This window comes from Nyctereutes procyonoides, unplaced genomic scaffold (assembly GCF_905146905.1).
Source record: "Nyctereutes procyonoides isolate TBG_1078 unplaced genomic scaffold, NYPRO_anot_genome, whole genome shotgun sequence".
NCBI classification, from domain to species: Eukaryota; Metazoa; Chordata; class Mammalia; order Carnivora; family Canidae; genus Nyctereutes; species Nyctereutes procyonoides.
The window spans coordinates 57,904,435-57,920,428 of NW_026575140.1; the positions used below are offsets into that span (position 1 = coordinate 57,904,435).

The 15,994-nt window shown below is 57.0% G+C and overlaps 2 protein-coding genes across 10 annotated transcripts; one reads left to right on the top strand and one right to left on the bottom strand.

Moving 5' to 3' along the window:
- Positions 1–75: 75 nt before the first annotated feature.
- CHRNE (cholinergic receptor nicotinic epsilon subunit) lies at positions 76–4,546 on the bottom strand. 9 transcript variants are annotated; one of them, XM_055304624.1, is made up of 12 exons: positions 4,052–4,142; positions 3,750–3,895; positions 3,628–3,672; positions 3,413–3,522; positions 3,151–3,306; positions 2,902–3,002; positions 2,522–2,722; positions 2,337–2,451; positions 1,048–1,162; positions 775–961; positions 565–671; positions 76–463 (listed from the first exon to the last, which is right to left on the bottom strand). In XM_055304624.1, exons 1-12 carry the CDS (start codon positions 4,095–4,097, stop codon positions 314–316), a joined length of 1,479 nt encoding a protein of 492 aa, XP_055160599.1. In that variant the 5' UTR covers positions 4,098–4,142; the 3' UTR covers positions 76–313. The 9 variants fall into 9 exon arrangements, with proteins under 9 accessions (XP_055160599.1, XP_055160598.1, XP_055160593.1 ...); XM_055304623.1 differs by having other exon boundaries at positions 565–674; XM_055304618.1 differs by having other exon boundaries at positions 2,337–2,722.
- On the top strand, positions 1,171–2,324 carry CUNH17orf107 (chromosome unknown C17orf107 homolog). Its single transcript, XM_055304625.1, has 2 exons — positions 1,171–1,986; positions 2,097–2,324. The coding sequence occupies exons 1-2, from the start codon at positions 1,276–1,278 to the stop codon at positions 2,193–2,195; spliced, it is 810 nt and encodes a 269-aa protein (XP_055160600.1). The 5' UTR covers positions 1,171–1,275; the 3' UTR covers positions 2,196–2,324.
- Positions 4,547–15,994: the final 11,448 nt, after the last annotated feature.

Below are 15,994 nucleotides of genomic sequence, written 5' to 3' on the forward strand. Positions count from 1 at the left end.
TCAGCCTTCCCCTGTGGGCTGGAGGGGACCTTTAAGTTTGGCGATCCGCTGATGACGATAACAGCTCCCGGGGCTAGAGGGGTCAGCAAGGCTTGAGGAGGGATACCGAGTGGTTTCCGGGGGACCGGCACCCGAGAACCCTCGGCTCCGGACCCCGCGGTGGCCAGACCTACATGCGGCACGCACACACAACTCTTGTGAGGTTGGCAAAGCTCCGATTTATTAGGGGCGGTCGGGCGGTCGATAAAAGTGAGGTCGGTAAAGGATCACCGTACAGCAGCCCCCCGCCCCGGGAACCGGGTGGGGAAGCCGGCTACATGCACGGTGGGTAGGGCAGCTCAGGCACTTGGTTGAAGTAGCCCCCAAGGAAAATGACGCTGGACCCCACGCCGAACAGCACCAGGGCGGCCCAGAAGCAGAGGTGATCCAGGGCCTTCCCCATGCGCACCCAGTCGGACACCTCCTGGGGAGGGGCGGACACAAAGCTGCGTGTCCGGCGGAGCCAGAGACTGGCAGCCTCCAGCCTCCAGGCGTCCCCCGCCCCCACCCCCCGGGCTGCCCCACCTCGCCGGAGGCCTCCTGGCTCCGCGTGCTCTCGGCCACGAAGTTCACAGCCTCCACGCAGCAGCGGATCTCGGGGGCGGCGGCGCCCAGGCTCTGGCAGAGGGCAGCTGCTGGGGCGCCGGGGAGGGAGGGAGAGAGGGAGGGGAGTGTCACTGCGGGACGCCCCTGCCGCCAGCGCCCCCGCCGGCCCGCGCGCGCCCCTCAGCTCACCAGTCCAGGCCCCGTGCCGGTGCCTCTGCCCCTCGAACACGAGCTCGCTCCGCGGCTTTTTCAGGATCAGCTCCTCCGCACGGAGCAGCAGGCCCACCGAGGACGCGCGCCTGGGCGGCGGGGCGGCCCGGGGAGCCTCGGGGGGTGCGCTGGAGCCCAGGAGGCTGGGCAGCTGCTCCAGCAGGACCTGGGGGCGGGGCGAAGCGAGCTCGAGGCCCCGCCCCGTCCGGATCATCGCCCCGCCCCCGGAGCCGTCCCCCTCGCGGCTCTCACGTGGCGCAGCCGCGGGGACATGGCGTGTGTGGTGGGCGTCCGCAGAGACACGTTGAGCACGATGACACAGTTCATGACGATGATCGTGGCAACCACCATGACAAAGATGAGGTACCTGCAGAGCCCGCGGCGTGTGACCTCACAAACGACCGGCCTCGCTGGCGAGTCTGCTCCTCCCCAGCGGAGCCAGACGCCCGCGGCTCGGTGCTCCCTCTTCCGCCCGCAACCATGAAGGGGACCCCCAGCTCCCTGGAAACCCTGCTGTGGGTGTACCACTTCCACAGCTCTACGGAGGTGAGGCTGCGCCCGCGGCCCCGCGCTCCCCGCGCACTGTCCCCGGCCCCGACGGCCCCGCTGTCCCCGCTCCCCCTGCTCCGTGTCCAGGTGGCCCTGCAGCCCCCGCTGCTGTCCTCCCTGGAACTCGCCGTGGCCTCAGCCCACGAGTATCTGGAGCAGAGGTTCCAAGAGCTTGAGTCCCACCGGGAGCCGCAGGGGCCGCCCGCCCCGACGCCCACCCTGAGGCTGGTGCTCAGAGAGGCCGCGGCCAGCGTCGTGAGCTTCGGCGCCACAGTGTGTGAGGTGGGGCTGGGGGGCTGCGGAAGGAGGGGGCACGGGGGCACGGGCCCCCACATCCCCCAACCCCTGCACCCCCCACGGCAGATCTCAGCCCTGTGGCTGCAGCAGGAGGCGCGGCGACTGGACGGCGGCGCCGGCTGTCCGGGCCCAGCCCCGGGCGCGGGGGACCCGGGCGCAGCGCTGAGCCGGCTAGCCCAGGCCGCGGGGCACGGGGTGCGGCAGGCGGGGGCCGCGGTGGGCGCCAGCGCCCGGCTGGTGCTGCAGGGGGCGTGGCTGTGCCTGTGCGGGCGGGGCCTGCGGGGGTCCTCCTCCCTCCTGCAGCACTGGCGGCGCCCGCCGGGCCTCGGGACCGAGGGAGGACCGGTGAGTTCGGGATGGGGGCACCGGGGAGTTCGAGGCCGGGGGAGGGGAGTGGGGGGCTGGGGTGGTGGCGGGGCTCGCGGGAAGGGGTTGAGCCGGCCCATCCCCAACAGAGATACTCAGGAGGCCTCGAGGTGGCGTCCAGCAGCAGCGCGGAGGACGGGGGACCCGAGCACCCACCGCCGCCCCAGTCCCACCCCACGCTCAAATAAAGCCCAGGAGGGCGCGGACCCCCGAGCTGCTCCCGGTGTCGCCTGCCCGGCTCCTCTCGCGTGCTCCTGACTCCGCCTCCGTGTGTGCCTGGCCCCGCCCCCGCGTCCCCCCCGGGTTGCCCCGGGACCCTCTGCCGTCACCTGCCCAGCATCGGCACGCTCAGCGACGTCTCGGGGATTTTCTGAGCGATCAGGAACAGGAAGACGGTCTGGGCGAGCAGGACGTTGATGGAAACGGTGCACTTCTGGCCGCCGGCTGGAGGGAGCGCCCGGTGAGAGCCGCCCCGCCAGCAGCGAGCCGGGCTCAGGGTCCCGCGGCCCCTTACCCTGCGCCGGCAGGAAGTAGGCGAGCAGCACCAGGCCCGAGATGAGCACGCAGGGCACGATGATGTTGATGACGTAGAAGAGCGGCTTCCGGCGGATGATGAGCGTGTAGATGACGTCGACGACCCCCGGGCCCCCAGCGGAGGCTCCGTTGGGGCGACGGATCAGCCCGGGGCAGAAGTCGATGGCCCACTCGCCGTTCTCTGCGGGGCGGGAAGGGGTGGGAGGGACGGGGCCCGGGACGGTCGGGGGTGCTTTCGAGCAGGGCCGGCGGCGGCGTCCACCCTGGTCTCCACGGTCTGCGGTCGCCCCAGCTGGCCAGTACCCCACCCCCACCCCGGGCCCGTGCGGGGGCGGGTTTTCGGAGCAGAGGGGGCCTCACCCGTGTAGGCCTCCGTGTCGATGTCGATTTTGCTGATGGTCTCGCCGTCGTCGTCCACGGCGAAGACGAAGTCCACCTCCTCGGCATTGTACGTCTGCGAGCTGCGGAGCCAGGGCCCGGCGCGCCCCGGGAGCTCGGAGGCGGGACCCCCACATCCCATTCCCCGGCGGCCCCGCCCTGCCCCCTGCCCTCCTGGCCACCGCCCCCCAGCCCCTTCCCTGCCCCCCGCCCCTGAGCAGCTTGTCCCACCGGAAGACCAGCGAGCAGTTCTGCCAGTCGAAGGGGAAGTAGGTGACCTCCACGGCGCAGGTGCTGCGGTAGATGGCGGGGGGCAGCCAGCTCACGTAGCCGCCCTCGTAGATCAGCACGTTGGCGTCGTAGGCCACGCCGAACTGGCCGTCAATGCTGTGGGCGCCGCGAGCGAGAGAGCCGGCGTCTGCCCGGGCCCAACCCCGGCCCCGCGCGCGCCAGGGCAAGCCCCGCCCGCCAGGTGCAGGGCCGCCGGCCTCACTTGTTCTCCAGCACAATCTCCGGGAGCCATACGAGCTCTGAAGGGACCCGCAAGGTCTCCACGCCCCCGAAGTCGCCCTTGCTGTAGTTGAGTCGGTAATCCTGCCAGTCCTAGGGGTGGGGATGGCCGGCAGTGCCCTGCGTCTCCACCTGGCGCCCGCAGGAGTTGGGGAGACCTGGGCAGGACCCCCACTCGGCTCCCCGGCTCTCACTCACGATTCCAATCCACACGCTGGTGGTCAGGGTCTCCTCCTTCTCGTTCTGCAGACGAGCGGGGTCAGGGTGGTGGAGGTCCGAACCAGCCCCCAGGACAGTGGGTGCGGGTGGGGGCATCTTACCAGGGAGATAAGATTGGTGAGGGTGACCTTGAGGGTGATGGTGACCGTGTCTTCAGGCTCCTTCACGGGCCGGCTTCCTGGGTCGTAGTTGTCGAAGAGATGGTGGTACAGATGCAGCTCCTGGTTCTTGGCCTCAGCTCCACCTGCTGATGGGGTGAGGCAGTGGGCTCGCTGCCCAGGAGGGGCTGGGGGCGACTCCCGCTGCTCCATGTGTCTGCCCCTAGCCAGACCCTGCGTCCTGCTGGCTCTGCCCCATCCTGCGTGTCAGTGTCGCGCCCGCAGGAGGCCGAGCACGCGCGTACCCAGGAGCTGCAGGAGGAGCAGGACACCAAGCAGAGCCCCTGCCATCCCGCTGTCTGGTCCTCGGGGTTATTCTGAGCTCTGGCAGCTTTAGGGGGACAGGCTAGGGTGTGCAGGGGGCGGGGGGGGGGGGCGGTGTTAGTTCCGGGCCGGGTTAGGGGACTGTCATCTAATCCTCTTCCCCCTGCAGTGGCAGCCAGAGACGTCCTGGCTGCTCCCGGAGGCAGCTGCCCCGTCCCAGCATCCTCTGCCTGCTGCTGGCCGGCGCCCCGGCCCGGCCTGACCCTCCGGGGACTGGAGCCAACCCTGCAGGTGCGGGTCCTTTATGAGCACCTGGACCTACCAGCCTGTCGGGCGGGTGGGGTACCCCTGCTGCCAACCTGCGCTGTTTTCCTTTGCGTGAGCTGCCCCGCGCAAGTGACGTCCCTTGTCTTCTGTCACTCACGTGGAACTCATCACCACTCCCAGCCCAGCTAAGGTCACGGCCTGCGGCTGCTGCCCACAGACTTCGGCAGTCTCCTCCACGAAGGCCTGCGGCTGAGAGAGGCGGCTGCAGGGCACAACTGGTACCTAGCAAAGGAGGCCGTGCGGCGTGGGGGCCGCCCCCTTCCACAGGCCGAGCCCAGGTGAGCTCACCTCCCGCACCTGCCGCCCACGCCCGGTTCTCCTGGCCTCTCTGCTGCCACCTTGTGGCCAAACCTGGTAATGCTTCCTTCGAGATGAGCGCCCTCGAACTGGTGGTTCAAGTTTTTACACTAAAGTCTCCTTGAGGGACGCCTGGGTGGCTCAGCGGCTGAACGCCTGCCTTGGGCTCAAAGAGTGACCCCGGGGTCCTGGGATCAAGTCCCGCATCGGGCTCCCCGCGGGGAGCCTGCTTCTCCCTCTGCCTGTGTCTCTGTCTCTCTCTGTCTCTCATGAAAAAATAAAATCTTTAAAAATAAAGTCTCCTTGAGCCACCCGCCTTGACCCTCTGAGGTGCCTGCTGAAGATTTGTGTTCCTAGGTTCCACCCCTAAAGAACCCTGGGTTAGGAGGATGCCAGAGATGGGGTGTCAGGAATCTGGGTTTTCTTGGAAGAAGCTCCCCGTGTGTGCTCACTGGGTTGGGGCTCAGTCCCCCCTGGGGAAGCGATTAGCATTGTCCCAAAGGGATGAGAGAGGACTCAGGTCCACACTCACACAGAGAGACTGAGGAAAGCCGGAGATTCTACAGTCTGCTTTACTGATCCTGTGCCCCTGTGTTCCTTGTACACTTCACAAAACACTTTGGGGTCCGTCATTTTGGGGGGTCCTTACTCTGCCCAGAAGGTCCCTCCTCCTCGCCCCCATGTCACACTCAAGGACACCAAAGACCAGAGGGTCCATGCAGCTGGTCCATTTCCCACATGTCCTGGAGGCCGCTCCTTCCACCGCCAACAGGCTGTCGTTCCAGGCTCTCAGCTGCAGCCCCGCAGAGGGAATCTATTGGGATCTGTTGGGCCAAGCTCACCTGCTTCATGCAGCTGCCTACACCCTAATGGCCCCTGCTCAGGGCCTGGGCCAGGGATTCTGACAAATGCAGAGCTTTATTTGGAATGAGGTCCCCTGCACTGGCCCAGCCGTCACCACCCTAGCCGCAAGGAGGAGGGAGTGGCCTACAAACAGCAACAGCATCGAGGTCCGAGGGGAGGGAGGGAGGGTACCCTGTCACTGGCTTCCCTATGTGACCAGAATCAGCTCCACAACCCAGGTGTCCTGTGGGCACCCACATGGACGGGGACAGAGTGACTGTGTCAGAGGCCCAGAGGGACCCAGGGGCCCACCGCTCCCTCCTTCCACCCCACTGCTCTGCTCTCCGATTCTCTGGCCCCAACCAGCCTGCCTACCCCACCCCTATCTGATGCCCCAAGGCGGAGGGTGGGTGTGGGCACAGAAGGGGCAGGGGACTGGCCCATGACTGCCCATGGTGGTGGGTGCCACCACACGTCCAGAGCCTTCCACCCCCTACCCACCCATCCCACTTCCCATCCCTCGGCTACAACTGAGAAATGGTACCTTTCCCCACAGGACTGAGCCTTGATGACAGTGGTTGGGGTAGGGGCCCCTGGAACTGGCTCTACCCCAGGGCCCAGGGCCCAGCTGGGATTTCCACTCATTCTGCACACAGTTGGGGGGGGACAGACCCTCACCGCCACATGGTGCAGGAATGTTACACACAAGCACGCCCCAAACCCCAAACCGTAGAGGTAGAAGAGGTGGCGGACCAAGCCCCCTGGGGACACCGCCCACATGGAGAGTCGAGTGTGGGTGGAGGGAGCCGGTGCCAATACTCCCAAGCCCTCGCGGCGCAGCTGCGGTCACTGGCTCCGAATGGCCGGCATTCTCCGGGAGAGCACTTTGCTTGGGAGACCCCAGCCGCTCGTGGGGTGACTGGGGGGGAGGTTGTGCTCAGGCCCTTGAGGCCCACACACAGGCCTCTAGCAGGAGGGGCCCCTCCCCCTCCTGCCCCAGCCCTGCGGCAGTCTCTGCTGGTTCCCAGAACAGGACAGGTGCCTGATGCTGGTGACAGAGCAGGTGCCGGTACACAGCTTCCTGCCCCATGTGTGGGGCCAGGCATCAGACTCAGGCCTGGGCTTTGTGTTTCTACAATAACACCCTACAAACCCGACAGTTTTGTCCCAGCGGACACCATGACTTCCGGGCTGGACCCCCAAATCCCAGCCTACCAGGCAACTGGCAATTCCAGCAGTGGCAGCCCCCGGGCACCAGGTCTGGCTTCTTAGCCATGAGTCCCCTCCCAGTGGGCGACACCCCAAGCCCTCTGTGGAGTGTGAGGAGGGCACCTTCTGCCCGCTACAGAAAGCTCCCCTTCCTTCTGCCCACAGGGAGCGTGGCCCCCACGGGCTCCTGGCAGGTGGCTCTGAGAGCCCAAGTTCTCTAGTCTCTGGTCTTGCTGGTGTCACATGTTCAAGGCATGAAGCCCAGGCCCCTGCACGAGAGGCGCCCGGTAAGGATAGAGCCGAGTAAGCGCAGATGAAGGGTCGTCTTCTCAGTGCCCGTCCCTTCTCTTCTCCAGCCTGGGACCCCAGAGGACCACCAGGTACTTAGAGACGCCCGGCCTCGGGCCAGGGTTGTTGGGCGCAGGGGAGGACGCCCTCCCTAAGAATGTCCCATAGGAACCCAGCTGCCACAGGACAGGGCCGGGGGCAGCCTGTTGGCCATGCAGAGAAGCCCGGATGCCACCTGGGCCACATAAGGACACGCGGAGACCACAGCAAGCCTGGGCCATCCCCGCCCCCGCCGGCTGTGCTCACAGCCTCCTGCAGGCTGGCGCCCAGCACGTCCTTCAACTGAGGCACCTCTGCATCTTTCCAATAAATCCCCCTTTGACTTAAAAATACTTAAAAAATAGTAGCATGAAAAAAAAGTAAACTGATATAAAGAAAACAAAAATGCCCCGAACACAATACCCAGAAAAATCCTTCTGACCATAAAAAATAGATGCATGCTGTCCTTCCTATGTAGAGATGACAAATGCACAACACCCACTCTACCTGTTGCCCCACCACCAACCGAGAACCCCCCCCCCCCAGGTAGCCCCGCTGCCTGACACCCACTGTCCCCTGATCACCACTGGCCAGACTATTCCAGGCAGCAGTGGCCTGGCTGCCAGAACTTAGCAGGCAGCTTGGGGGACAGCACGACTTTGATAAGAATGAGCTTAGGTAATGCATTAATTCCTAATTCCGTAATTGCCTGGGTATGAGCCCTCTGCCCACAGACTATGGCGTTTTCCTGCCCTGCAGGACCGGGGAGGGGCGGCAACTGTTAGGTGGGTGGCCTTGTCATGAAGAGGCAAGGAAACCGTGGAATCCAGAAACGGAAAGAGGCATAAAGAGTGGAAAGGGAAGGTCTGAAATATAAGAGCAAATTCACGTCATCAAGTTCAGGTGAAGCCGACCTAAAACCATAGGGGACCCACTGCCCCACCTAACACATGCCTATTGTTTTCTTTTTTTAAAGATTTTTATTTATTTATTCATGAGAGATGCACAGAGAGAGGCAGAGACACAGGCAGAGGGAGAAGCAGGCTCCCTGCAGGGAGCCCGATGTGGGACTCTATCCCAGGACCCCAGGATCACGCCCTAAGCCAAAGGCAGATGCTCAACCTCTGGGCCACCCAGGCGTCCCACACGTGCCTATTGTTAAAATCATGAAGTGTATCTTACATATGAGTAGGTATAGGAACGTCCGTACAGCTAAAAAAGCAATAATAAACTAAACAAACACTCAGGTGCCCACCACCCAGGCCAAGAAACAGCCTCTTCCTGTCCCTGGAAGCCCCTTGGCGTGCCCCCACTCTGCCCTACATGAATCCCCCTGCCACCCTTATCCTGAAAATGCAGTTATTCTGTTTCCCTTCCAGTCATCATGGCCTACTTGTCCCTGTGTTTGAACATTTGGTCACGAAAGAATAATGCATCTGTTCAAAAAAACAAACAACAAAAAAAACAGAAAAGTAACACATGCTATTCCTAGAAACAGTGAAAAGTCCAGAGAGATATAATGAAACTCAAGCCTTTCTTGTTAAATCACTAGACGGTACTCTTGAAACTAATGTAACATTGGGGTCCAACCCCCCCAAAAATATATAAATAAAATAACATCATTTCTCTTTCTTCCCAATCCCTCCCCCCAGAGATCAATATCTTCTGTTCAAGGTACATCTTTCTAGACCAAAGTCCAGCACATGTGTGTACGTGCATAAGTATTAATGCATACAGAAGCATCCGCATTTACTTTCTGCAACATCTGGCCTGGTCTGTCGTGGGGCCTGGCCACACCCCCCGGGCCGCTCGTTCTCCAGAGCTGCTCCCGGTGCACAGATCCAGTCCTGACGGGTAGATATTTAACATGCCAACCAAATAAAATCTTTTTTTAAAAAGGGGGGAAGGCACCTGGGTGGCTCAGTGGTTGAGATCTGCCTTCAGCTCAGGGCGTGACCCCGGGGTCCCAGGATTGAGTCCCACATCCGGCTCCCCAGAGGGAGCCTGCTTCTCCCCCTGCCTGTGTCTCTGCCTCTCTCTGTGTCTCTCATGAATAAATAAAATCTTAAAAAACATACACACAAAAACCAAAACAAAACCATTGATGCCTTTTGCCAAACCTTTCTCCAAAAAAAAACATGTACACCAATCACACCAGCAGAGTCCGAGAGCGCGTGTCTTGCTCATGCCCTCCCAAGGATAGAAGAGCATCAAGCTTGAAAATTTTTGCCAAACTAACAGGTGACAGCTGCTGTCCCATCACTGTGATGTGCTGACAAGGAAGCTCGGGCTGTCTTCATCCCCATAGGAGAGAAGCCTTCATACAGCAAAAATAACCTAGCACACACACACAAAAAAATAACCTAGCACGTTGGAACACCTGGGTGGCTTAGTGGTTGAGCATCTGCCTTTGGCTCAGGTGGTGATCCTGGAGACCCGGGATTGAGTCCCACATCAGACTCCAGTGGGAGCCTGCTCTCCCTCTGCCGGTGTCTCTTCCTCTCTCTCCTCTCTGTGTCTCATGAATAAATAAATAAATAAAATCTTAAAAGAAAAAAAAAGAAGAAGAAGATAACCTAGCACGTTAATGTAGAAAATATGACTTAAGCAGATGGATCCTGGTAGGGCACCCAGAAAACTCATCATTGAAATAACCAACCACCAGCCCCTCAGCTCCCAACTGCCGCTCAGTGAGTCGGATACTCTGAATGTGAAATGAAAGCAAGGAAGTCCTGGAGTAAAGCCAGCACCAGGGCCTTCCTTATCTCGGGGGGAGAAGGCCTTGCCTCCCTCCCCTGCAGCTCCAGGCCAGGACCATAAAAAGACAAAAAATGCAAGACATTTCTGTAGGATCCAAAACATAAATCCAGGGACGCCTGCATGGCTCAGTTGGTTAAGCTTCCCACTCTTGGTTTTGGCTCAGGTCGTGATCTCAGGGTCCTGGGATGGGCCCTGCATTGGGCTCCCGGCTCAGCAGAGAGCCTGCTTCTGCCTCACCCTCTGTGTGCTCCACCCCCCCAAATACATAAAATCTTTAAAAAAACAACAACAACACATAAACCCAAAGGCAAGCAAGTGACAAATGGGGTAAAAGTGCCTGCAGGCAGCGGCTTATCTCCTCTGACCAAGGAGCTGGCTGAAAGCCACCCAAGGCTGAGGAGGGGGTGGGTGCCTCCCCACGTGTCACAGCACCGCCGGGGAGCGGGAGGAGACCAGGGGGTGGACTGGCAGTCCTGGTGTTGGAGGCGAACGCGGACCAGAGCAGGAGGGCCACCGGTTCCCCAGGAAAGATATGAAAAGACTCATAACAAAAATGCTCAATGGGGAGGAGTAGAAATGAGAGGGACCGAGATAGGAGAGGGAGAGGTGAGAGGGAAGGGAAGGGGGGATCTGGGGCCGTAGACACAGCCAGGGGTGCCCCTGGGCCTGGGAGGATGCAGGCACCCTTCGCAGGAGGCGACCTCTTCACTCATCTGCCTGCAAAAGGAAACTAAAGTCCTTGGGACTTCCCCATGCAGGACAGACAGATGGAAGTCCACTCTGGCCACCTGCTTAAAGGAACTCTGGAACCTCCTTCTCCTTAGAGAACAGAGGAGACGCAGGGAGGCAGCTCCCAGCATCACCCCAGCACACAGCGCATCCCAGGGACGCTGGGGGCTGGGTCCTGAGAGAGAAGGCCTCTGTGCTCCCGCACAGATTCCACCGATGATTCTGGAAACCCAGGAGAAGAGGATTCAGAGCCAGACACCAGGGCTGGGAACTCCAGTTCCTCAACAGCCCTGAGAGGGAGCCATCCTCAAAGGAGACAGGTTAGAGCCAGCTCGCCTCGCCTGGTGAGCCTCATCCTATTAACACACAGTATATGTACCCTTCATAGTGCAAGTAAGTGGAACTCAACTTTTTTTTTTTTAAGATTTTATTTTTTTATTCTTGAGAGACACAGAGAGAGGCAGAGACACAGGCAGAGGGAGAAGCAGGCTCCCTGCAGGGAGCCTGATGTGGGACTTGATCCCAGGAACCCCGGGGTCATGCCCTGAGCCAAAGGCTGATGTTTCACCAATGGGGCCCCCAGGCTCCCCGAAAAGGTTCTCAATCTCCATCATCTTGGTGATTCCACCGGGTATATGTTTGTCAGAACTCATGGGGCTGCACACCTAAGTTGGGAGTAATTCTCTGTGTATAAATTATTACTCAATTTCTTTCTTTCTTTTTTTTTTTTTTTTTTAGATTTTTTGTATTTATTCATAGAGACAGAGAGAGAGAGAGGCAGAGAAGCAGGCATCATACAGAGAGCCTAATGTGGGACTCGATCCAGGGTCTCCAAGATCACACCCCGGGCTGCAGGCTGCGCCAAACCGCTGCGCCACCGGGGCTGCCCTATTTCTCAATTTCTAAAACTTCAAAAAATAATAATAATAAAAATAAGCCCTCTGTTTCAATGTGCCACTGATGAGCACACCCAGAGCCCAGACCCTGGAGTTCTAACGCTCAAGAGGCCCTTTCAAATAATCCCAAGGAGCGTTTGCTTTCAGATGCGCTGGGTTATGTTTCCATGGTCAGGTCCGTTTTCCTAAAGTATGACATTCATAAAATACAAAACACAATTCCCACTTTCCTTCCACGTTAGCATCCTTGACCTCTCTTCCTCATAATCACGGAGACACACTTTCTAACACGGGTCATGCTCTGTGAAACTGCCATGACCCTCCTGCCCCTCCGCATTTTCCTTCCCAAAGTCCCCTTAGTTCCATGATGAGTTCATGAAAAACACCTTTCCTTGGATATTCTTTGTCAGAAGAGAACTATTTGTCACGAATGCCTCCCCCGCCGACACCCCATCCCGCGTTGATGATGGCAACATGCAGGTGTGCAGTTTACTGTCCCTGATTTCTAGTCTTTTGAGCCAAAGCAACGCAAAGGCAGATACAGTCACGCCTGTCAGGGCTGACAACGCTGTCACGCCCTGGAAAGCTGTCCTCATAGTAATTACATTATATGACAGGTCACATTTTGATTAAATGTCACAAATTTTTACAGAAGATGTTTGTTTTTCTGATCACGGGTGCCTGGGTGGCTCAGTGGTTGAGTGTCTGCCTTCGGCTTAAGGTGTGACCCTGGGACCCTGGGATGGAGTCCTACCTCGAGCTCCCCAGAGGGAGCCTGCTTCTCCCTCTGCCTGTGTCTCTGTGTGTCTCTCATGAATAAATAAATAAAATCTTTAAAAAAATTATTTTTCTGATCACTTGATCCTTTCTTTTTTTATAAGTTTTTTTTTTTTTTTTAAGAGAGAGAGATAGAAGGAGAGAGAATCTTAAGCAGGCTTCATGCTCAGTGCCAAGTCCAACGCAGGGCTTGATCCCATGACCCCCAGATCATGACCTGAACTGAAATCAAGAGTCAGACACTTAACTCACCGAGCCACCCACACACCCCTAAGGGTTATTTATTTATTTATTTATTTATTTATTTATTTATTTATTTTATGATAGTCACACACACGGGGGGGGGGGGGGCAGAGACACAGGCAGAGGGAGAAGCAGGCTCCATGCACCGGGAGCCCGATGTGGGATTCGATCCTGGGTCTCCAGGATCGCGCCCTGGGCCAAAGGCAGGCACTAACCACTGCGCCACCCAGGGATCCCGGGTTTTATTTTTAAATAATCTCCATACCCAACACGGGCTTGAACTCATAACCACAAGATCAAGAGTGACTTGCTCCACTGCCTGAGCCAGCCAGGTGCCCCCTCATTTGATCCTTTCTATGTAATCGTATGTAAAACTGATTTTTAAAGGGAAGAGATGATCGAAGTTAAATTGATTTTCTCGGGATGCCTGGGTGGCCCAGCGGTTGAGCTTCTGCCTTCGGCTCAGGGTATGATCCCTGGGTCCCAGGATTGAGTCCCATATCAGGCTCCCTGCATCAAGCCTGCTTCTCCCTCTACCTGTGTCTCTGCCTCTCTCTCTGTGTCTCTCATGAATGCATAAATAAATAAAATCTTTAAAAAAATAAAATAAAATAAATTGATTTTCTCTGTGGGTTCTGAGAGCAGAGTATTTGTGACTTTTTCAGCCCACAACCTATCAACACAGGGAGAGGATTTGTTGGGCAAGAATCTGAAACAGGAAATTCTCTTCATTTTAGCCCAAGGCTGGGTTTTTTTATTCATTTGATTCGTTCATCACTAAAAATAAGTGCCACTTCATATGTAAAAGCAGCAAGTGGTATCAGTAAAAGCAGAAAGAAGCAGCTACAAAGATCAGCTAGTGACGGCCAGGTAACAAACACCCCGGGACGCCCTAGTGACTTTATAGGTGAGATCTACCAAACTTTCAAGGAATGGATCATCTGATTTTACACAAGTTCTTCCCCAAAATAGATAAAGAAGGCAAAGTATTTCCGGGCGGCTCGGTTGGTTAAGCGTCTGCCTTCAGCTCAGGTCATGGTCCCGGGGTCCTGGGGTGGAGCCTCTCGAATTGGGCTCCCTGCTCAGCAGGGAGTCTGCTTCTCCCTCTCCCTCTGCCGCTCCCCCTGCTCATGCTCTCTGTCTCTCAAATAAATAAAAAAGAAAAAGAAGGCAAGCCATCTCATTTTAGGAAGTTCTGACTTCACCTAAAGACACCACAAGAAAATTAAAACACCAGCCTCATTCACTTAGGAACATAAATGTGAAAATCCTACATAAAACATGGGCCAACCACATCCAAAGGTTTATTGAAAAGGACACCATCCAACCTGATTAAGTCAAGTGCATCCCACAAATGCCAGGATGATATGCTCTTCTTTCCTCTGGACAGAGCTCCATCTTGCTGAGAGCAGCAGCCTGTGCCCAGCCCCCAAGGGATGGGCCACGATTAGTCACTGAAGCCTATCTTCTCCAGACACTCAGAAGGCAACCCTCTCTTGCAGTAAGAAGCACCATGACCCACCTCTGACCAATGTCACTAGAAGTCAGCCAGGGGACAGGGCTGCTGGGAAAGGTTGTCCTTGGCTGGTAAAAGGAGTGTCACGTACAGTAAAGCAGTTTTGTGCTTCTGCTCTCACCCCTTCCCTTCCACCACCAGATTTATGCATTTGAGGGTGGCAGCCATGTTGTGACCATGAGGTGACTGGGACAGAGGACAAAGATGGTATGCTAGAAGGATGAGCTTCTTGCTACTGAATGATGCTATCAAGCTGCTAGGCCAACCTGAGAGGGGCCCATCTCCAGACTGCTGGCTGGGGAGTTTACTGGCTGGTTGAATCCGTGGAGCAGCGTGTCTGCCACTCTTGACCTTGGGGTTGTGAGTTTGAGCCCCGCATTGAGTATAGCGATTACTTAAATAAATAAATGAACTTAAAAAAAAAAAAAAGGTAATGCCCTTAGATTTTAAGAAAGGAGGGGATCCCTGGGTGGCTCAGCAGTTTGGTGCCTGCCTTTGGCCCAGAGTGTGATCCTGGAGTCCCGGGATCGAGTCCCACGTCAGACTCCCAGCATGGAGCCTGCTTCTCCCTCCTCCTGTGTCTCTGCCTCTCTCTCTCTCTCTCTCTCTCTCTCTCTCTCTCTCAATTAATTAATTACTTAAAAAAAGATTTTAAGAAGGCATTGCTGGTTTTCTATTACGTGCTGCTGAGACCATTTTTTTTAACCATTTCAAATGGTTTATCACCAGAAAAATCTACCAATATTATTAACTGCACTAGTGGACTCATGGAGACAGATCCCATGCTTATACAATTAGAAATAGGAAAATGCAAGGCACCTGGGTGGCTCAGTGGTTGAGTGTCTGCCTTCGGCTCAGGTCATGATCCCGGGGTCCTGGGACAGAATCTCGCATCAGGCTTCTCCTCCCTCTGCCTATGTCTCTGTCTCTCTGTCTCTCATGAATAAATAAATAAAGTCTTTCAAAAAAAAGATAAGATGTTTATGACAGTCTAATGGTCCATGAATAGACACATCAGGTGTGAAAAAGAAAAGGGGAGGGAGTCACCCTGCCAGATATTAAAACATACCACAGAAGTTATAGCAAGCAAGTAACAACAAACAAATACACAAAAACCAACTGCCGCCCCGGTGGCTCAGTGGTTTAGCGCCGCCTTCAGCCCAGAGCCTGATCCTGGGGACCTGGGATCGAGTCCCAGGTTGGGCTCCCTGCATGAAGCCTGCTTCTCCCTCTGCCTGTGTCTCTGCCTCTCTCTCTCTCTCTCTCTCTCTCTCTCTCTCTCTGTGTGTGTGTGTGTCTCATGAATAAATAAATAAAATCTAAAAAAAAGAAAAGAAAAACCTTAAAAAAAAAGAAACAACTGCCACTGCATAGCTGCTGATAAATAGAAGAAGAGAACTGGCTAAGAGCAGAGGAGCTGCCCATGTGCACACAGAAGCGTGGTGTGGGCTAACAGTGCAGTGACATCAGGAAGGACAGGTTAGACCAGCGGACAGGGTAGGTGGTTGCCTCACTGTGTGGGGGAGAAAACAAAAAGGAAAGAAGGAAAGTTATATCCCTGTTTCACATGGTATGCAAAAGTAAACTCCAGGTGGATTAAAGATTTTTAAAAATATTTTTATTTATCTATTCATGAGAGACACAGAAAGAGGCAGAGACACAGGCAGAGGGAGAAGCAGGCTCCCTGTGGGGACCCCAATGTGGGGCTCGATCCCAGGACCCCGTGATCATGACCTGGGCTGAAGGCAGACACTTGAGTGCCTTCACCGCTGAGCCACTCAGGTGTCCCTGGTGGGATTTTCTTAAACAAGATACCATGACCACAAACCATAACACGGGAGAATTTCTGCATGGCTCGATTGGCCTGCAGGCCGGGCTGTCCCGGTGAACAACATGCCCAGGCCACGGGGTCTGGGCAGCCTCCCGGTGAGGCTGGAAGCAGGAGCCGTGAGCGTGGGGTGGCCGCAGACCAGAACCACGGGACAGCTGCCGTTTGGTGT

Coding starts and splice junctions, on each gene's coding strand:
- CUNH17orf107 (XM_055304625.1), top strand. CDS start 1,276: ATGAAGGGGACCCCCAGCTCCCTGGAAACCCTGCTGTGGGTGTACCAC. Junction 1,987..2,096: donor TCGGGACCGAGGGAGGACCG/GTGAGTTCGGGA, acceptor CATCCCCAACAG/AGATACTCAGGAGGCCTCGA.
- CHRNE (XM_055304615.1), bottom strand. CDS start 4,097: ATGGCAGGGGCTCTGCTTGGTGTCCTGCTCCTCCTGCAGCTCCTGG. Junction 3,673..3,749: donor TCACCAATCTTATCTCCCTG/GTAAGATGCCCC, acceptor GCTCGTCTGCAG/AACGAGAAGGAGGAGACCCT. Junction 675..774: donor CCGGCACGGGGCCTGGACTG/GTGAGCTGAGGG, acceptor CCGGCGCCCCAG/CAGCTGCCCTCTGCCAGAGC.